At 30.8% G+C, this 20246-nt stretch overlaps 1 protein-coding gene across 1 annotated transcript; it reads right to left on the bottom strand.

The window, feature by feature from the left end:
- Positions 1-76: 76 nt before the first annotated feature.
- Positions 77-19793, bottom strand: LOC129220369 (28S ribosomal protein S5, mitochondrial-like). The gene is made up of 11 exons (XM_054854775.1): positions 19681-19793; positions 17660-17767; positions 14419-14544; positions 9999-10226; positions 7840-7874; positions 7443-7533; positions 6143-6189; positions 3523-3577; positions 3037-3099; positions 2112-2251; positions 77-534 (listed from the first exon to the last, which is right to left on the bottom strand). The coding sequence occupies exons 1-11, from the start codon at positions 19754-19756 to the stop codon at positions 160-162; spliced, it is 1344 nt and encodes a 447-aa protein (XP_054710750.1). The 5' UTR covers positions 19757-19793; the 3' UTR covers positions 77-159.
- Between the last annotated feature and the right edge of the window lie 453 nt (positions 19794-20246).

Genomic DNA, 20246 nt, shown 5'->3' with positions numbered 1-20246 from the left:
CATAAATATAGGGGAAAATGTAAAATAATAACAATGATTATGAGACAAAATAAAGTATATTTAATAAATCCAACAATAAAAATTTCAATACACTTTATTGAAAAGAAATAACACAAAATATTTTATAGCAAACAGAAACTAATATAAAAGAAACTTCTTTTACTTCTGCTCTACAGTCTCCTTTAACTGTTGCTTGGCTTTTTCTTCTTCTCGAATGTTTAGAAACCCTTTTAAAGACCCATACTTTGCCAGTAGATGAAGTTTTACATTCTTAAAATTTCTAAGTTTCTCTCTGTCTTTCATTTCTTTAATGTAACTTGGATAATTGACATAAAATGGTTGAAATTTTTTTCGCTCATCTTCAACTTTATTGTTAAGACAATGAAGTGTATAATCAAGAAGTTCTGTTGGTCCAATCTCTTCTTCAGTGCGACATTTTGTTGGTGATGCCCTCACAATTGGAAAGTTGTCCATTTCGTTTCGCATTTCTACCAGGTGAAGACCTTTTTCTTCAGCAAGCTGTTGGTGGCTTTTCTGTGAAAAAAAATTAAATATGCAAAAAGAAAAATACACATCTTTCAAACTGTTTTGATATAACAGTGGAACTTCAGAAATTCGAAACCTGGAGATCTAAAATTCCAGATAATCCAAACAGCTTATTTTCATTTATCCGGATCGCCTTTGGTCCTATTTAATCCAGGTAAAGGAGGTTTTAACAGTAGAGTTACGGGAGAGGTCATTTTAACCCCAAGCAAACTGTGTTTGCTAACTGCTTCTCTGTATTTTCACAAATAGCTTAATACTTCCTTAACTTTTCTTAAATCATCGTACTGTGTAAGATGGAGTTTAAGTAATATGGAGTTTTCAAGAAAATGTTTTTTTTTTTTGTTTTTTTGTTTTCCAAACCAAAAAAGGGTTAAACCTAGAGGAGTTGGTAATTGTCATTCCAACCACTTTAAAGAAAAAATAAAAGCAAATATATTTACTGGTGATGAAACAGCTGAAACTCAAAAATGCTCTTGGAACACATTATTGCAAGAATTTGAAGCATTCATAATTTTTTTGTACATAAAAGAAAGCCTTAGTTGCTAGTTTCTGAAATGCAACTGAAACAGCGATGGTTTTTTAAGGTTATTTTTTAAAAAATTTGAATGCTTCATTTTTTGTCCTTAAAAATCTCTGCATACTTTGAATCAACTGTATTTATCATAAATATGTTTATTTTAAACTAATTTTTTCAAATCTATAACATTACTAGAAAGTCGCCCGTAAAGGTATGACAGGCGATAATTGCTTCTACATTTGAATGTAGCCATTGCCTGTTTGGTGATCCTTTGATAGTTGAAAGTGTAACCCTAACTCCGGTGGAATAACCCTAAACTCCAGTAGGTAGCGTTCATTGTTGACCATTTTTTCATTTCTTCATTCCCCTGAAATGACAAGTCTTACCAGTAGAACAGTTACGTTACCAGATCCAGTTCAGCCTTGTCAAAATAAAGCATTTCCCCCGCATGTTTAACATTGCCAAAACATATTATCAAAGTATCATTCCATAGCGCGAGTTTCATAGTCGAAACACACAGGTTACTCGATCATCGCCTAATATATATATATATATATATAAATATATATATATATATATATATATATATATATATATATATATATATATATATATATATATATATATATAAGAGCATGTAGGGCAATAATATGCAGGTTTCTTCTCAGAGGGTCAAAATGGCATAATTCTAGGTGTACGAAGGTCGCTGTAATTCTAGTGTTAAGGATCCTAGAAAACATTTAAAAAAAAGACTCTTATGAGAACTTTGTTATGAGAATTTCAACGGAGAACCGGTGTTTACTTTTTGTTGCTGTCAAAAGAAATTATTTCTGCATCCACCTGAGTGTTATTTATTGTCTCGGGAGACTCTACTTCTGGCATGGATTTTGTTTTACGTCTTGCATTGTAAAAAGAAGTGCATGATACATAAATCAGGAATATTCAAAAATAGTTAATGAATTTTACACCCTTTTTGCAAACAAAAGCTAATTTTTTGAATCTCTTACTAATATATGCACAAAATATTGAAAAACTTATGATGATTTACCTGTAGCATTAAACCAATGAAAAATGCTCGGGTAATGCTTAAGTAACTGTCACGTGGGCCATCTACTTTGGCATGCAAGTCTTTAATGCCAACTACTTCACAAATTGCTTTTATTACACGATGACAAACTAAACCAAAACCTGAAAAAAGAAGAAGAAAAAAAAACATTAAAAATAAACACATCTTCCTCAATTTTATCCAAATTAATATGTTTAAGAACAATCTTCACAAATCTAATTTAAACTGTACAAGATTCAATCAATCACAACTCTCATATAATTTTAAAACTTTATAGCTTTTATGGAAAATGCATTCGCAAGTAAATACTTCATTAAATTAACAAATGTTTTGATGTTTTAATTTATCTGTTCTCATCCAAATAGCAAGAAAACTAATAACAACGGGGCAAATGAAAGCAATTCAGATGCAGAAATAAAATTGTTCTTATATATTTTGCCTTTGTTAGAGGAAAAACACATGAAAATAAACTGAAAATACATTCTCAATGTGTTAACTGCATAGAAAATAAAATGTTTGCGACTTATTATTTAACTAAAGAAAACCTAACCTGGCAGCTTTCTAATACAGTAAAATCCCTCTAATGCAGACACTTTTTTTTTTTTGTATGCAATAAAAGGGTGTCCGCAGGACAGGGGTTTAATAATGTTATTTGCATTGGAACTGGGGAATTAAAAATTGTTCACATAAGAGGGGTGTCCGCCTTTGAGGGGTGTCCATTTGGAGGGGTTTTCCTGTACTATGATTTGGATCTGCATAGCCTTTACAATACTACCAGGTTAGGTCTTCCCCAACAATAAATAACAATTGCACAATCGATAATGCTTAAAAAATAAAAAAACAAATAAAAACATTAAAGTCCATTTTCGGAATTAAACATAAAATATTAAATTACATAAAATATTACCTTCAGGTCGCTTTTTCACAAAAATTTTTACAGGGCCATATTCAGCACAAAAGTCATGAAGCACTGCAAAGAAATTTTTGTAATTAGGAAAAGAAATATAAATAATCTCTAAAATTCATAAAAAATGTTCTGTTACCAAACAAATAGTATCATTTCAAACAACTCCTTGTTTTCAGAGAGTTCAATTTTTAACACATGATTTTAGATTCAATATTTTTTTATAGTGGTTTTATGTTGGATAAAATAAAATTATTATTAAAAAATAATAATTAATAAATTATTATTTTTTAATAATAATTAATAAATTATTTTTTAAGAATAATTTTATTTTATCCAACATAAAACAAACATACTTTAATCTTTGTATGATAAGTAATCTTTCATTCCTTCAAATATGATATATTTTCTACTTTAAAAGAAAAATTTTGCAATATTAGACAGAAATGAAACATTTTAAACAAATTATAGATTTTAATAATACCATACCTGTTGTATTATCTCGATTTATGTACCTTAACATTTTCCCTGCTTTGTTTCTAGCCTGAAAAAAAATATAGATAATATTTTTTAAAAATATTAAAATATTTACATGTGGTAACAGCAACATAAGGTTCATAGAGAAAACTTTCATTGAGGCAATATCGAAAAACATTGTTTGCATATACTATGTTTATGATTTATTGTGCATATTCAGATTGCATATAACTAAAATTTTTCATTTTCCATTAGTATTCCAAGTAGAGCAATTTATTTAATTAAAGTTATCTTGTAGTTAAATAAAAAGTTTTATTTACAACTTTCTAAGGATTTTAATCTAAATTTTCTATTGACAGCAAAGAAAAAATATGTTCTGTCAAACCTTATTTATGGTAAGAAATAAATACTTTTGAGCTAAAAATAAAAATGAATACAACAATGTTATAAATGCACAACTTTGCAAAAAACTGGAGGGATATGTCACAGAAATCGATTTTTCAATGCAAAAAGATGTGAGCTTAAGAATGTAAAGGCATCGAAGAAAAGTGATGAGGCAGGATAATAAATAATTTAAATAGCAAAAGTAGAGAATTAATCAAGTAACCAGTGGAAAAGTTAGCAACTAATTGAAAGAATCAGTAGAAATGTAAACATAAAAAGAACAGAAGCTTATTCACAGATATGCAGCAAAGCAAGAACAAAAGCAAGAAAATTTAGACGAAATTTAAACGAATGGGTAATTTGGATATATGTTTAAATTTAAAACTAGTATGAAGAAAGTATGAACAGTGAACTAATAATTGATTAAAGATGGATCCATTTTTAGATTTGAGTCTTAGATGCCACCTAGAATCAGAAAGATAGTTGCAAATAAATTTCTCATGGAAAAGTCCCCATTTTTGCCTTACGTGGGTTCATTTGCATCTTTGATGGGGCAAAAATACATGCAAAGAAAATAAACAGCAAGCCGAAAACTGTTAGATCATAAAACAAATTTGAAAAAAAAATCCCGTTTGAATCAGAATTTAGGTTGGGGCACAGTGGACAATCTCACCCTGCCTCAACTACGACTGTCTCACTGTGCTCCACTCTGCCGTTTTCTTGTAATTCAACATTTTAAGAAGTTCTTTAAAGTCTATCCAAAATATTTTGAATGATATTTAGCAATGTAGTAGAACAATGAAATTAATCAAATGGCTAATTTTTATTCATAGAAGAAAATGTTATAAATCACTGCATGTGAGAGTCAGAAAAAAAACATTGGTTGCCTGAAATCAAAAAAATAACGATCATTTGATGCAAATGCAAGCAACAACTTCATATTCCAAAATCCATCTGGCCAATTGCTGCAGATTCATGGGTACCAAGCATCATTTACTGATTATAATTAAAAAAATTAAAAAATAGATTTGTCTCACTGTGCCCAATCCTTCCTTATAATATAGTTCACGACATGAAACTATGCTTTTTTACACTTCTCGCCGACAAAGGATCATAATACATTAATAATTGTGAAACTCAATGAATTTAATCTATTGCATGCATTTTTTTTATTTGAGCAACGACGATTGCTTATTGTTTTCATTTGACCATCCTTGATGCTGTGGTTCCTTTTTCAGCTTTGACCAGGGGCCTCTGCAGCGCCGCCGCCCGTCAGCCTCTGCGGGCTGTCCAATGGTGTGCATGTCTTTCACACACACGCGCGCCTTTGCACATATACACACTGACACACACACCCGCCTTTACACACATACACTTACGCCTACGTTCATACACGCAGGTCTATGCATACACACAAGCCTAGCCTACACATGCACGCATGCATGCCTACACACACACAAGCCTAGCCTACGCATGCACGCATGCATGCCTACACACACACAACTATACACATGATACCGCCCAGGAGGAGGGGCAGGCTTGAGGGGACAGGGGCCGTTTCTAGAAACAATAACTCCAATGAGTCGGGTCTTGTCTAAACTCGTGATTGCGAAAAACATAATTTGGATTCAAAATTTCAGAATTCAAATTAGTTTTTTTTTATATTACTTTGCTACAGCACTTAATACATATATTTCTATGACTAAATATTCCCTGGGGAATGCAAACCTACTTTAGTCTGAGTATTTCTACATTGTATCCAGTCAACAAATATTTTAGTTTACTTTAGCCCAACTTGGGAAAATGCTTAACAAATATCTGAAAATATGAATTTCAAAATAGAAAAACTGATTCATGATTTATTATTAAACTAATTGTAATATAGAAATATTGAAGATTTGCATTCCATTTGAGTGTTTAGTTGAGTGTTAGATCCGGTTGAGTGTGAAACGTTTTAAAAGTTTAAAACTGTTAATGTGGGAAATTTTAATGCTTCGGCATTCATATTATTTCACATCATGATTGCATAGTTAAAATATGAGTTATGTCATTCATATTTTAATAAGATGCTATGCATTACTACCAAAACAAATCAGCCAAATCACATGTGTTTCTTTGGTCATTTTAAAAAAGCTAAGTCACATTAAAATTAGTTTTGTATTTATTTTGCACTGCCTTTCAATAAATTTATTTACAAGTATTATCTTAAAGGAAGATGAAGGATAAGAAAAAAGCAAAACAAACTTACAGCAATAGCAGCAGTATTCCCATTAACAGATTTTCCAATAGCAAAGCCTGAATAAAAAATAAAATATTCATATAATTTTATAAAAAAACAATTACTTCATGGTACTAAAAATAACATAATTCATGGATGGAGGAATTCACTATTTAAAAACAGATTTATTCTAGAATGATTTTAAGAAATAAAACAATACATTTGCACTTAAAATAAATAAAAGCAACTTCAATAAAGCACAAAAGTAGCAAATTAAACGCGTACATTCATTATGTTACAAAGAATTGTGTTTTCAATGCAGAAAAAATGAGCTTAGGAGCCAGAGAACATCTGGCAAAATTTATTGCTGGCTAAACAGACATTGTCAATTGCGCTCATAAAAAAAAAATGTTTGATCTCATAAAAGCAAAAAACGTCCAAAATTTTCAGAAAAAGATTTTTTTTCTTACTGAATATTTTAGAAAATAACCATGAATACTGCAGTTATTTTTTTAAAGGAGAGAGGGGATCAGAAACATAAGGAGTTACATAAAGGCACAACATGACTACACTATAACCTCAATTTAATGAGCGCCAAGGGACAGGAAAAAGTTATTGTTCAATCAAGGAACATATACATTAAATACTGCTAAATTCGAACCAGTGAAATGTATAATTAAATTGAGGAACTCACTAAATTCGGTATTGTTAAATGGAAGATATACTGTAATCGCATTTCCTGTACCATTTCATGACTGCAAGTCAGACAGTTTAATTCAAGAATCAAAAGTAGACAGATAATTCTTTTTTAACTCCCCCCCCCCCCCCAGTTCATTTCTGATTTCATTTATTTGTTTTATAAGCAAAATAAAGAATTATTTTCCTTTATCCTTAATATTATCATATTTATTTAAAAACTAAATATTAGTTAGAATATTTTTAAATTTGTATTTCATTTATGTATTGCGTTTTGTCACCTTAGACATAGAGTTGGTTTAAAACTAAATACTACAAAAAATTGAAGAAATAAATGAATAAAAAACCTAAATATAAACACATGCAGTCAAAAGCAATAATAAGTAACATAAGGATGCTCAAAATATGTATAATAAACATCAGATTAAACTAACCTGTAAAGGCAGAACTGTAAGGTTGAATATTATCAAAAGAACTTGTTTACAACAAATTGTATATGGGCAATTTCCACGAATTTTATGAACCTCAATTTTAAGGATATTGTATCTTAGACAAATAAAAAAAATTTAGGATTTCTAATCATTTCAGACTGGGCACTTTCACATAATTACAAACAATTAATATGGATTAGTACCTGCAAGACCATTTTTATTTCCAACTACTACTAAAGCAAACAATGACCTTACTCTTCCACGCTGCTTTGTCATATGAAACACAGGTTTAAACTGAAAAAGAAACACGTAAATGAATATATGAGTAAAATATTGTCAAGTAAAAGCATAACTTGGTGCCAATTAAAATAAAAGCTTCATTTCAATTACTAAATATTGCTTAAAAAATTAAAGGAACAAAGAGTTTACAAATTACGGTTATACATTAAGCGGAAAAAAGGGGGAAGGGAGGTTTTTTTCTTTTTTCGAATAAAGTTGCGGAAATAAAACAATTTGTGACCTTGAAAACATCTGAAATGTGAAATTCTTAATACATTGAATAAAATATTTTGAAAGCTGAAAACAAATAAAATACATTACCACTAGAACTCTAGAATCAAAACCTTCAAATGTTTCTGCAAAAAAAAAAAGGGGAAATGAATTAAATAATTTATGCAACACGCAATGAATGAAGCATAGTGTTAAAACATTATACTTAATTTTCATAATTTATGTACATTATTCAATCAAGTGGTGTGTCCTTTAAGACAGATGAACAAAAATAACTCAACAATATTGCTAAAAGAAATTATAAGTGATTTTATTTCTAACATTTGATCTCTTAATAATTTAAATTAATAAGAGATGAAAGTGTTATCTCGCATGAAAAAAAAAAGTAAAAGTAAAAAATTTTGGGTGGAACAAGGACTAATATTATATTAAAATAAAAAAATATAAAAAAATCCAACCCTGAGGTCTGCCTCATATGAAGATAAATCTTGCGAATCAGAACACAGATAAAATTTAAATACATTTTTTAAAAATTTTAGATGACATTGGGGAAACACAGAAAAGGAAATATAACCACAACTACTGAGTTTTGCTAGTCCCAAAAGCAGAATCAAAAGGGAAAATTGACAATCCTTCAAGGCTTTGCTAACTAAATTCAATAACAAGTAATTTATGTCTCAACAAATAGGAAATTGCAACAGATAAAAATTTAAAACCATTGAGCTTTCTCTCCTTGTCTTCCAACAATCAAATCATTACCAATCACATGAATAAAGGCCTAAAATTGTGTTTAAATTTATTTCAAAAGCTTATAATTCCAGTTTAATATAATCTTGAAGTTTCTAACAAATTCTATCATTATCAGAAAAATTGATTCTTTCCATTGGTACTAATATTTTAGATGTGTAAGTTTTCACTACCAACATTGCAAAAGAAAAGAAAAAAAGCTTATTGTCGCAGTTTTAAATTTATATTTTTGATAGTTAAAGGCTTTAAAAGATACTACTTAGTTAAGAACACTTCCACCAAGTAATTTTTTGAAGAAAAAAAGAAAAAAGAATTATCTAAATTGGTTCATCCTTAAGGAGCTACAATGCCACAGATAGACACTGACATGTCAAACTTATAACATCCTCCCTTTTTATGTTGGGGGTATAAAAAAACTAACTTGGAATGAAAATGAATGAAAAGTGTAAGATAATAATTTTTTTTCATTTAAGAAGTATCAATAATTACTCATTAATAACTATCTATAATATCTCACACCTGAAAAAAGTGTTCTTTTTGAGTGAAATCAGTAACTTCATGCATTAAATTTAGGGAAAATGTTTAAAGAAATAAAAACATCTATTTAAGGTAAAACCAAAGGTAATTAACACCAGCACTAAAAATTGATACTTGTAAAGCAAAAATAAATTAAAAAGAGAAATTATAAAACTGTAAAAAAATTACAAAAATATAAAATGGCATTTAAATTTGCAATGCTAATCAGATTTATTTCAGTTGATCTTTTAGTGTCAGTGTTTTTCTGGGATAATTTAGTTCTCCTTTATAAGTGTCAACTATTAGCGCTGTGTTACCAACTAGTGTGGGTGTCAACTACTGATGGTTTTACCTGCATAGACAGATAATTTTTCACATCCCTCAACGCATCAGTTATACGCATATTTTAAACAGGTTCATCACCACTCCTCTAGACTAATATTTACATCTTTATGAACAAAATTTCCCCAAAAAAATATCAATAGCTTGAAATTTTTATCAGAAATCAATGAATATACTATTAGTCTTTAGAGAAGAATTTGGGTAGCATAAGCAACACATTAAAAAAAATAGTAGTTTCACTTGAAACAAAATTTTATTGATAATAATAGGTAAAAGTCAATACAGTAAAACCCCTCCTAACAGACACCCCTCTTATGAGGACAATTTTTAATTCCCCAGTTCCAATGCAAATAACATTATTAAACACATGTTCTGCGGACAACTCTCCATTGCGGACAAAAAAATTTGTCCCATTAGTGCCCGCATTAGAGGGATTTTACTGTATTTCCAAAAAATATGCACATTTATCCAGAAAAACGTGCAAGTGACATCTATCTAACTCTGCAAATTGGAAAAAACTTCAATATCTTTACTAATGTAAAATGTATATATTAACCAAAATGCTGTTGAGACTTCATGGAAATTAATCTTACTTTAATAAGCATACATTTGAAATGCAAAAAATAACATGTTGAAATACGCACCATCTCCATATGCCTCTGGTGCACCTACACTGCGTCCAGGAAGCTTTTTGCCACTCCACCCTCTTTCTAAGGGATGTATTTTATAGGATCTCCTAGATGCTTGTTTGTCCCGGAGCTCTATCAACCGTTTTTGCCTTTCCTCATCGGGAGGCAATTCCTGCTGTCTTATAATCTCCCTACCTTGAACTATGGGTGCATTCAAACCTGGCCACACCATATTTTTCTTGCCTATAATTGAAATTTAGCAATCAGAAATCGAGTCAAAAGAAGAAATATTCACTAACAAAGACCAAATGACATAACACAACTTCCCATACAATAATTTAGAGAAATGATTTGTATTGGTTATGAGATGTATGGGAAACTCTTCTTTGATGTGGCTTAGAAATGTTTTAATTAATGTGCAATGTATTTTTTGAAATATGTAATATTAATATAAGTTAATTAGTGCTTATAGTTTAAACAAAGGCAACATCAAATCACCGCTATTTCAAAAAAAAGTAAGTTAAAAATGATATACATCTGTTCCAACTATAAAAATATTGGTATAGGCACCAAAGTTTATAGTTAATTTTCTTTTCCTTTTTTCCCTTTAGGGACAAGGGAAACTAGTCTGTTGTGGCCATGACGAAACTTTCTTCTATATCTTTCTCATAATTCTGCTCCCTCCCCATTCTTGACGTGGAAGCAATTTTCACAACAAAAACAAAATTACGCATGCAAAAACTTGACGAATGTCCCAATGTCTGAATTATCGCAAAATCAAAGCAAAGAGTGAAAATTAAGAGTCATTTTAAAAGACTTGCTTGAATTAATTACAAATATTTTATTTGTCAAACATAAGGTGGCAACAGTTTAAAATGTTAAATCATTTTGAGATAATATTTCCAATCATTTCCATACAATTAAAATCACGAGAAATATGCAGACGAAAGTTTATTATGATTTATTTTTCTTATCGTTGCATTAATAAAGCTATTTTTATTCACAAAACAAAAAATAATCAGCACCTCTTGGAGTCATTGGCGCCAAACTTGAACCAACGCCTGTTTTCATATGGCTTCACATTTAATCCAAATTTCATCCAGAACGTTGCATTACTTCTTGAGATATAGCACTCGGAAAAGAAAGAACGTTCGATTGCCCCACCCCTTTTTTAGTTGTTGACACCAAAATAGAATCAGCTCTTATACCATCTAAAGGGCTACTTGTCGATAAATTTTTGTTTGATTACGTTCGTTATTTCTTGAGATACAGCAGTCCAACTGACGACAAAAAACGTTCTACAACTCAACCCCCGTTTGAGCTATTGACACCAAAATTGAATCAGCACCTGTTCCTGTTAGGGGAAACAAATGGACCAAATTTTGTTTGATTCCGCCAATTACTTCCTGGGTAATAGCAGGCACGCATAACTCAAGAAACGTCCCATTGCTCCCCCTCCCCTTTCGAGGAATTCACGCCGAAAAACAATGGGCACAAGTTCACATAGTTACACATATGTGTACCGAATTTCGTTTGATTTCATGTGGTAGTTTTTGCTGTAGAGCGGCCACAAAAAACTGGTAGCACACATACGTGACACACACACATGGACACGGACACACACACACACAGACAGGCAGACATTTTCCAACTAGTATGTTGTGGCCATCACGAAACTTTCTTCTATATCTTTCTTATAATTCTGATCCCTCCCCATGCTTAACGAGGAAGCACTATTCCCAACAAAAACAAAATTATACATGCAAAAACCTTGACGACCATCCCAATGTCTGAATTATTACAAAAGCAAAGCAAAGAACGAAAATTGAAAGTTATTTTAAAAGCCTTGCTTGAATTAATTGCAAATATTTTATTTGTTAACAAACATAAGATGGCAACAGTTAAAAATTTTAAATCATTGAGATAATATTTCCGGTCATTTCCATACAATTAAAATCACGAGAAATACGCAGACGACAATCTATTACGATTTATCTTTCTTATTGTTGCATTAATAAAGCTATTTTTATTTGCAAAAAAAAAAAAAAATCAACACCTCTTGGAGCGATTGGCGTCAAAATGGAACCAAAGTCTGTTTACATATGGATTCACATATATTCCAAATTTCAACCAGAACGTAGCATTACTTCTTGAGATAGGGCACTCACAATGGAAAAAAAGAACGGGCGATTGCGCTACCCCCTTTTTAGCTGTTGACACCAAAATAAAATCAGCTCTTATACCCACTAAGGTCTACTTGCCGATAAATTTTTCTTTCATTCCGTTCATTATTTCTTGAGATACAGCAGTCACAATTGACAAAAAAAACGTTCTATAGCTCAACCCCCGTTTGAGTTATTGACACCAAAATTGAATCAGCACCTGTTCCTATTAATGGCAACATATGGACCAAATTTTGTTTGATTCCGTCAGTTACTTCCTGAGGAATAGCAAGCCCGCGTAACTCAAAAAACGTCCCAATGCTCCACCCCCCTTGGAGGAATTCGCGCAAAAAACCAATGGGCACAAGTTCACATAAGGGCACATATGTGTACCAAATTTCGTTCGATTTCCAGCAGTAGTTTTTGTTGTAGAGCGGCCACAAAAATCTGGTCACACACAGACGTGACACACACACACAGACAGACAGACATTTTCCAAAAATAGTCAAAATGGACTCAGCACACCTCAAAACGTTCGAATCCGTCAAAATTCGAAAGTTTGCATGAATCCAACACTTTCTTCTATATATTAGATATAGAAGAAAGTAAAAAGGAAGTACAATTAAATAATAATAGCTTAAGAAAAAATGCACTGAATATATCAAATCATAAATTCAATATATTCAGTATATTCAATATCATCAATTTTTTTCCCCCTTCTGAATAACTTTTATTGCTCTTTTGTGTCTTACTGTAATTTTCAATATTTTTCAGTGTTTCTGCAAAAACTAAAAAGTTAATTGAAAGAATCAATACTATCAACAAAACAGAATTATGCAAATTGTGCAGTTATGGAAAAGAAAATAATAGATTCCACTAAGGCCTCAGGAGCCCATAAAAGTTGGTGTGACTGATATCCACTAAAAGTACACAAAAACATCAGATTGATTGTAGGAAGCAACAGATCAATTTTTTGTACCAGCAAAAATCTTGTTAGAAATGCAATGAATATTTGAACAAAGGCGAACATTTGGCCAGTCTGCCGAATATTTTTTCAAAGTTTAAATTAATACTTAAAAAACTTTTAAATTAGCTCCAAACATTTTTTAAATTTTAAGCCAAAGAGAAGTATGCGTATCATGCAGTGTTTTGCTTTTAGACAAAAATAAGTTAACTATTTGGCAGCCAAGCAGCTAAATGTTTGGTATTTAGCCAAACAACTATTCGTTGAATCACAAGTTGACACAAAATTTAAAGCACCAAATGACAACCTGAATCTTCTCTTACATATCTCTTAGCAACATACAGTCACGACTGTTTACAATAGAACTTTAAAAAGTGAATTTACGGCAATAAGGTAACAACTTCAATACCACTACGTGTTTTGCTGTGTATTATTTAATTTTTAATTGCTAAATTAGCTATAACAAAACTTTTATGAGAAAGCAAGAGCTCAAACAAGAGATGAATCAAGATGAAGGAAGAAGTATGACTGCCCCCCCATCAAAGGGCAGCTAAGAAATTGACCAATCTTGTGAAATCTTTAAGAAAAAGAAAAACAGGTTCCGGTGCTCAACTGAAATTAGAAAGTTATTTTTACTAAAAATAAAGCTCGTCCCCTCCTTTTTTAATGTCTTCATCCTTTAATAATTCAAAGAATAATAAATTCAGTATATTTTCAATAAGTTTTTTTTTATTTTCAAAATTTTCTCATGATTTATCCTGTTATTTCTATTTCTTATTAAAATTTGATTAGTGCAGTTTTAAATTAGGTAGCATACTATATATGAAGGATCAATTAGTTGCATTAATTAAGTAATTTTTGTAAAATAAGACATTAATAAATATTTTACTTCTGAAAAAAAAATTAAAAAATTAAAGATGTAAATCATTAAAAAAAATAGCTATCATTCACTCATATTTACTTATTTATTTTTTATTTATTTATTTTGGGAATTTTTATTCGAATTACAGTTTTATTAATACTTTGAATTTTGCAGATATTTTTAAAATCAACTCAATGGCCTTGTGCCACATTAGTAGCAGCACCCCCTTCCCCCCCTATTACCACTTGAATACTACTAGTGCTTCCAAATTACAGCTCAGTTTTAATTCTCATGGTCAAAGAACCATGCCTACTCAATGTGAAACTCTATAGACCAATCTATATTTTGAGTTACACACCAAGAAAGTTTATGTCATCAAGTGAAAATATAATGAGCAAAAGAAAAAGGTATTGTATTAAATTTTGCAATGCAAGATAAAATACCTACCGAAACCAATAACTTGTCCTCTGTTTAAATCACGAGCCATTTTTCTGCTGCTTCCTCTTCCTCTCCCTCTCTTCCTTCCAGCAGGGCTTACACTTGTAACCCCTTTCCATAGTTGCTCAGCAGTTGCTGAAAGTTCAAAAAGATAAATTTCTCAAGAGCGAATGGATACAACTGTTTTTATGGCATTTAAAAACAGCTCAATAAACTCAACCTAAAAATCTTACCTTCACACCAACTGCAGCTTTTGTAAAGAACAACACACTAAAGTACAAAAATTTTGTAATGCATTATTTTAAGGATTTAGGGGTTCCCAAAGTGCTGAGGAAAGACTTAGTACACTCTTAAAAAATTATATGAAGGAAAAAAAATCATATCTTCATTAGTATACAATAGTGAAAAAGAGATGCCTACAAACAACAAAGGCAGCAAGAAATATACCTATCAACAGAAGGTTTTAAGGATAGGGACTAACAGCTAGACAACTACTTAATTTTTAGATTTTCAAACAATTTTAGTTTAATTTGTCATTGTTAGAGCCAAGTATATAGTTCTAAATTTAAAATTAATGTCATAGAATTCATACTATGAATACCTTTTATAATACCAAATATATAAATTCGGTACAGATGTGATATACCCAACCCCCCCCATTTGGCGACATTCGATTTTTTTGCACAAAATTAAAATATTTTTCTCGCCAATGAGGCGATAATTTTTTATGCATGGCATCCCTGGCCAAACTAACCTGTGTTTAGCAACCCGAAGGCAATCTTACAGATCTGTTCAAACTTGTTTACTTGGGTTGTTTAGGTTTCACGCAGGAGAGATACGTGGTGTTGTTTCGTGCAATATACCTTACAGGAATGCTTATTTTGTGTTAGTTTAAATTCAGTAGTTGTGTTTTGAAGTAAAAACATTAGAAAATGCCAGTGTCTTCAAACTTGAAGGTTAATTAAAAGTTAACTCCAACGTGGTGTGTATCTGTAACGTGCCATTGTCATATGATGTATTGTTTTAGACTGAGTGTGAATATTTATACCATATAAAAAGGTAAGTTCTTTATTTTAGAATTCAAAAAAACCCTCTCACTTCCAAAATTCTTTGTTTTTACAAATCTTTGAGGGGTTCTTGTAGTTTTTAACTTTATTTTTACTGTATGTAAATTAATTTTACAGAAATAGTACGGTTATTTTGTTCTAAAAGTTAATTCTTATCGATGCCACGAATTATTTAGACATTCTATTAACGTGTCTCCTTTAGGTACTGAATTTTATGTTAACAATTGAAAGTTCTTTCGGTTGTACTCTTAAAAATGCTGAATTTTATTAATAAATCTGCACAATAATGGTGCATATTTCACACTTAAAACTGTGTCATTATTATACACTGAACGGAAGGAGCCACCCTTGGGTGTCTTCATGAAAATATACATAACTGTGACCATACTCCGACTGTAATGTATATTTACAGTCGGAGGGATAACGGACCGAGCGGAGCGAGGTCCTGGCGAGCCAGAGGTCTCATAGTACTTTCGTAAAGAGACCGAGGCAGGGCCGGCAAGCCGAGGTCTCATTACGAAAGTACTATGAGACCGAGGGCTCGTATCCCGGAGAAATGATGAAAAAAAATTAATGCATTAATTTCGACTTGTAATTAATACAATAATTTATTTCATTGTATTTTAATATGTTTACAAAAAACCCCGGCCCTGTACATTTTTGAAGCATATATTCGTGATGTTTTTTGTTGTGCTTTTATGTTGTTTTTATATATATTGTGTTCTGAAGTGCTTTGATCATGTTTTTTTATCTGATTTTTTCCTGTTGGCGCTAAAAAAGCATCGCTAAGAACGATGTACGACATATGTCGTCATACATCGTTTTCTTGGCGACGCTTTCTTGGCGCCAACAGGAAAAAGTCGCCAAGGGTGTGGGGTATATCACATCAGTTCCATAAATTCTTCAGAGAAAAAGTGACTAGATTATATTCTTGGAAACTTCAATGCTAAAATAAGTATCATTCCAGATTTCATATCTGTTGCGAAGTAAATACTTCCTATATAGTATACAAAGGAATTTTAGTTATTATCTATTGCTTCAAAAGAATTTACACATAAGGGTCTCATACCAGGGGGGGACTGCTCCCTCACTTCCAAAAAAGGAGCCATGCACTTTTCACAGTTAAAAGTTAATGATTGATTGAAAAATGATTTTTCATAGAGCGGATTGCATTATTTCACAAAGGTAAAAACTAAAAGTTGCGAATAAATGAACTTTTTCTCATCTTATAAAATAAGAATAAAACTTTAAAAGAGAAACTGGAAGTCTACGGTTTCCATCGATCTCAATTTTTGATACCATATTCCGTAATTTTAATTATTATATCAGTAATAATAAAAGCCAGCAATACAGACAATTAGTGCCAGGAGCCCCCTAACCCCTACACTCAATCAAAGGCACAGAAGCTCTGGTCAACTTGCTTAATGTGATTGGGGACAATGTTATCAATTGCTTATTGTTATCAAAATCACTCAGCCCAATTTTCCCAACTCATTGGTATATTAAAATTATCCCTTAATGTGATCATTACATCATTTAATGTTATCAGATTTTGAATAAAAAATAGGGTTTCTGTAGAAACAATCAAATTGCTGTCTACTCCAGATTTTGCAAAAAAATTAATCAGGAAACTAAAAGTTTATAGAACATCTTTCAAATACTACATCTTAAGAATTATAGATAGAAACATTACATACTACATTAACATAATCAAACATTTGGCAGACTGTTGGACAAATGATATAGCCGATGAGTCAGATGAAGAATGCATGTTGAGCCACCTACTAAAAAGAGGAATGCATTGAAAGGGTTGAAACACAGCATACAAGATGCCTCTGATGACTTTTAAAAACATAGTGCTTACAATCTTGATTGACAATTGAAATTGAAATTTATAAATGAGCATCTGAATTATTCCAGAAAATCAACAAAATGCTATTTCAAAATGATGTACATATATAAATGCAAGATGAGTTTATTCATTTATTTAAAAAATAAAAATGTGTGGTTAAATAAGTAAATTTATTTAATTTAACGATTTGTTAATTGTTATGATTATCAAAATCATGTCAACCAAAATGATTACATTAAGCGGAGATAATTACATAACAAAAAGCATCAATTACACTTAACCGGAAAAAATACAATTTATGAACATAAGTATAGTTCAACATCTCACTTACTTCTTGAAAAGAATGAGTGACTATTACGCCAACAAGTAAAAACGGAATAAGTCACAGGCTGCTGATTGATTCTAACTGAATTTATAATGGATGAAACATTCTTTACGCCTAAGGAAAGAAAACAATTTGAGGTTACTGAAAAATTATATTTTTAAAATAACATTTACAGATTATTGTTCTTAAAACTAACAGATAACTTTGATACACGGTTCGAAAAATATGATATTTTTGAAAATATCCGATATTTTGATATATATCCGATACTTTCAATTAGTACAAACTAAAGTCTTCAAAATAGTGAATACATCCTCAAATCACTCCTTATTTTCTTACATTATAATTACAATATGGAGACTTAAAATTAATGCTTCTCTCATTATTTTTAAGTCAATATCTAATATTCCATTTTACATTTCTATCAATTTTAATAGAGTTAATTTAGCATTAGCTGTTTTACTCATTTTTCATCTGTGAGCTACTTTTACAGTTAAGATTCAGAAATAAATAATATGCATTACTTGGTGTACAGTCATAAGATATTTTCTTTTTTTCTGAGTAATGTTTATTATTTAATTAGGCACTTTTAATATGATTTAAAATTATTACATTACTAATAATTTTATAAGTATAAAATACTAGTAAAAATGGAATATTATATTACTTTGTTATATTAATGATGTATTATACATCATAAAAATATAGAACATAACTTTTTGGTTATTTTTTATAATAAATTATTATAAAAAATAATTTAACTATGATTAATATACATTTTATTTAAAATATAGTCAAAAAAATAAATATCAAAATATCATAATATTTTCAAAATAAATATTGGATATATATCGTGATATATATCATGATATATATTGACAGATATAAGAAATAATAAATTGTAATAAAAAATGATACAACTATTAAATTCATTTCCCTCTTAATCCTTTTCATGAAACACTAATTAAAATAAATCAAAGTTTTTTTTTTTTTTTTTGTTCATTCTTAAACTACAAAGATTGGCTGCATTGCAATTATTATGCTGGTCTGTAACATATCTGGAATTTATACCTAACCTATAAAGTTAGAGACAGACATTACTGAATGATTAATAAAATATGTGTAATCCAATCTCAGTGCCGAATCTTCACTTTTCCCCTGTCATAGCAAATCTTTGAACTGCCACCCTTATTAGGGTTTCCAATCCCATAATCTTGATTCTGCAGGATCCCGCATGATATTTAGCGGGATTAATCCTGCAGGATTGAGTGCAAAATCCAGCGGGATTTTTGATCCCGTAATGATTTTGCATGATAACGTTTCACGATTTTTGCTGTCCATGAAACGAATATATTTATCAGAAATTTGAAGTTCATGAGCAAAAATTATTACCATGACCCCATAAGAAAAAAATCCATTTTAGAAAGTAGTAAAGTTTATGAGGATCTTTTGCTAAATGCTCACAATTATTTAATCTCAGTAAACCAACTGCAGCGGACATGCGTTTTCATTTAGCACATTATGTGGCGCAAAAATATTTTCCTATCCTGTGAGAGCAATACTTTGTTAAGACGCATTGGATTGTTTTTAAGTGCACTTTTGCGTACCAAACGATAGTCACTAATTGAGATGCGACTTTGTAATACTCAACAATTGGTGTATAAAGTTCGAGTAAATCATGTAACAATAGCAGTCCTTCCTAAAAAGCACAACTTTTTCTTTTTGACATAAAAATTTTACTTTTTGAGGAATTAAGTCAATCTCAGGGATTGGTTCCTTACAATCCCGAAATCCCGCGGGACTGAGATTGGGGCGGGATTGGAAACCCTAACCATTACCCATTTCCCTTCAAGTTTTTATATCAAGTTTCGTCGGGGAAAAATAAACACACACACATACACTAGAATAGGGTGAATTTTCTGCCCCGGGTCAGGGTCTCGGGTAGTTCCCTCCTAGAACCGGTACTGTCCAATCTTTAAGTTTCACGCAAATTTTCTAACAAATAAATTAACGAAAAATTTACAAACCTGTTGTAAAATTTGTTGCAAATAAACTCTTATATTGAACAGAAAAACTTTTAATAAGAAGTCTTTGGATCACCATATTTAAAAAAAAATTACGTAAAAAGCATTTGTTTACTTTTTTGTCACAGTTACAGTTACGTTATTTGGGTAAGGAGATAAAAAAAATAAAGAAAATCATAGGCGGTCCCTTTTATATTTCAATATTCCATAGAGATTTCTAGCTTCCTATCAAAATTCAATTTTCTAAAATTAAAAACTGTTGTAATGGAAGACTAAAAATAGCATTGGTTTAAGTGTTGAAAAGCTTTTCCTGCAGTCAGGAGGGATGGTAGATTGCTATTTGGGGAGGGGAGGGGACATGATGATAAATGACTTCCCACGCATGAACGAACCTGCTGTTTTGTGAGCCAAAATTTTCTGAAACTGCTTTGGTGTCAATGAAGAGAACCAAAGGGCATAAACGTTTTACTAAATAATTTCATAAGCAATGAAAAGGAGTATTTCAAATAATATTTACTTTCAAAAATAATCGATTTTATTTATTAAATCTTTGAACACAATGCGGGAAG

Source organism: Uloborus diversus, chromosome 4 (assembly GCF_026930045.1).
Source record: "Uloborus diversus isolate 005 chromosome 4, Udiv.v.3.1, whole genome shotgun sequence".
Classification (NCBI taxonomy): domain Eukaryota; kingdom Metazoa; phylum Arthropoda; class Arachnida; order Araneae; family Uloboridae; genus Uloborus; species Uloborus diversus.
Note: the sequence above shows the minus strand (reverse complement) of the source record. Positions and strands in the feature narration are given on the sequence as shown.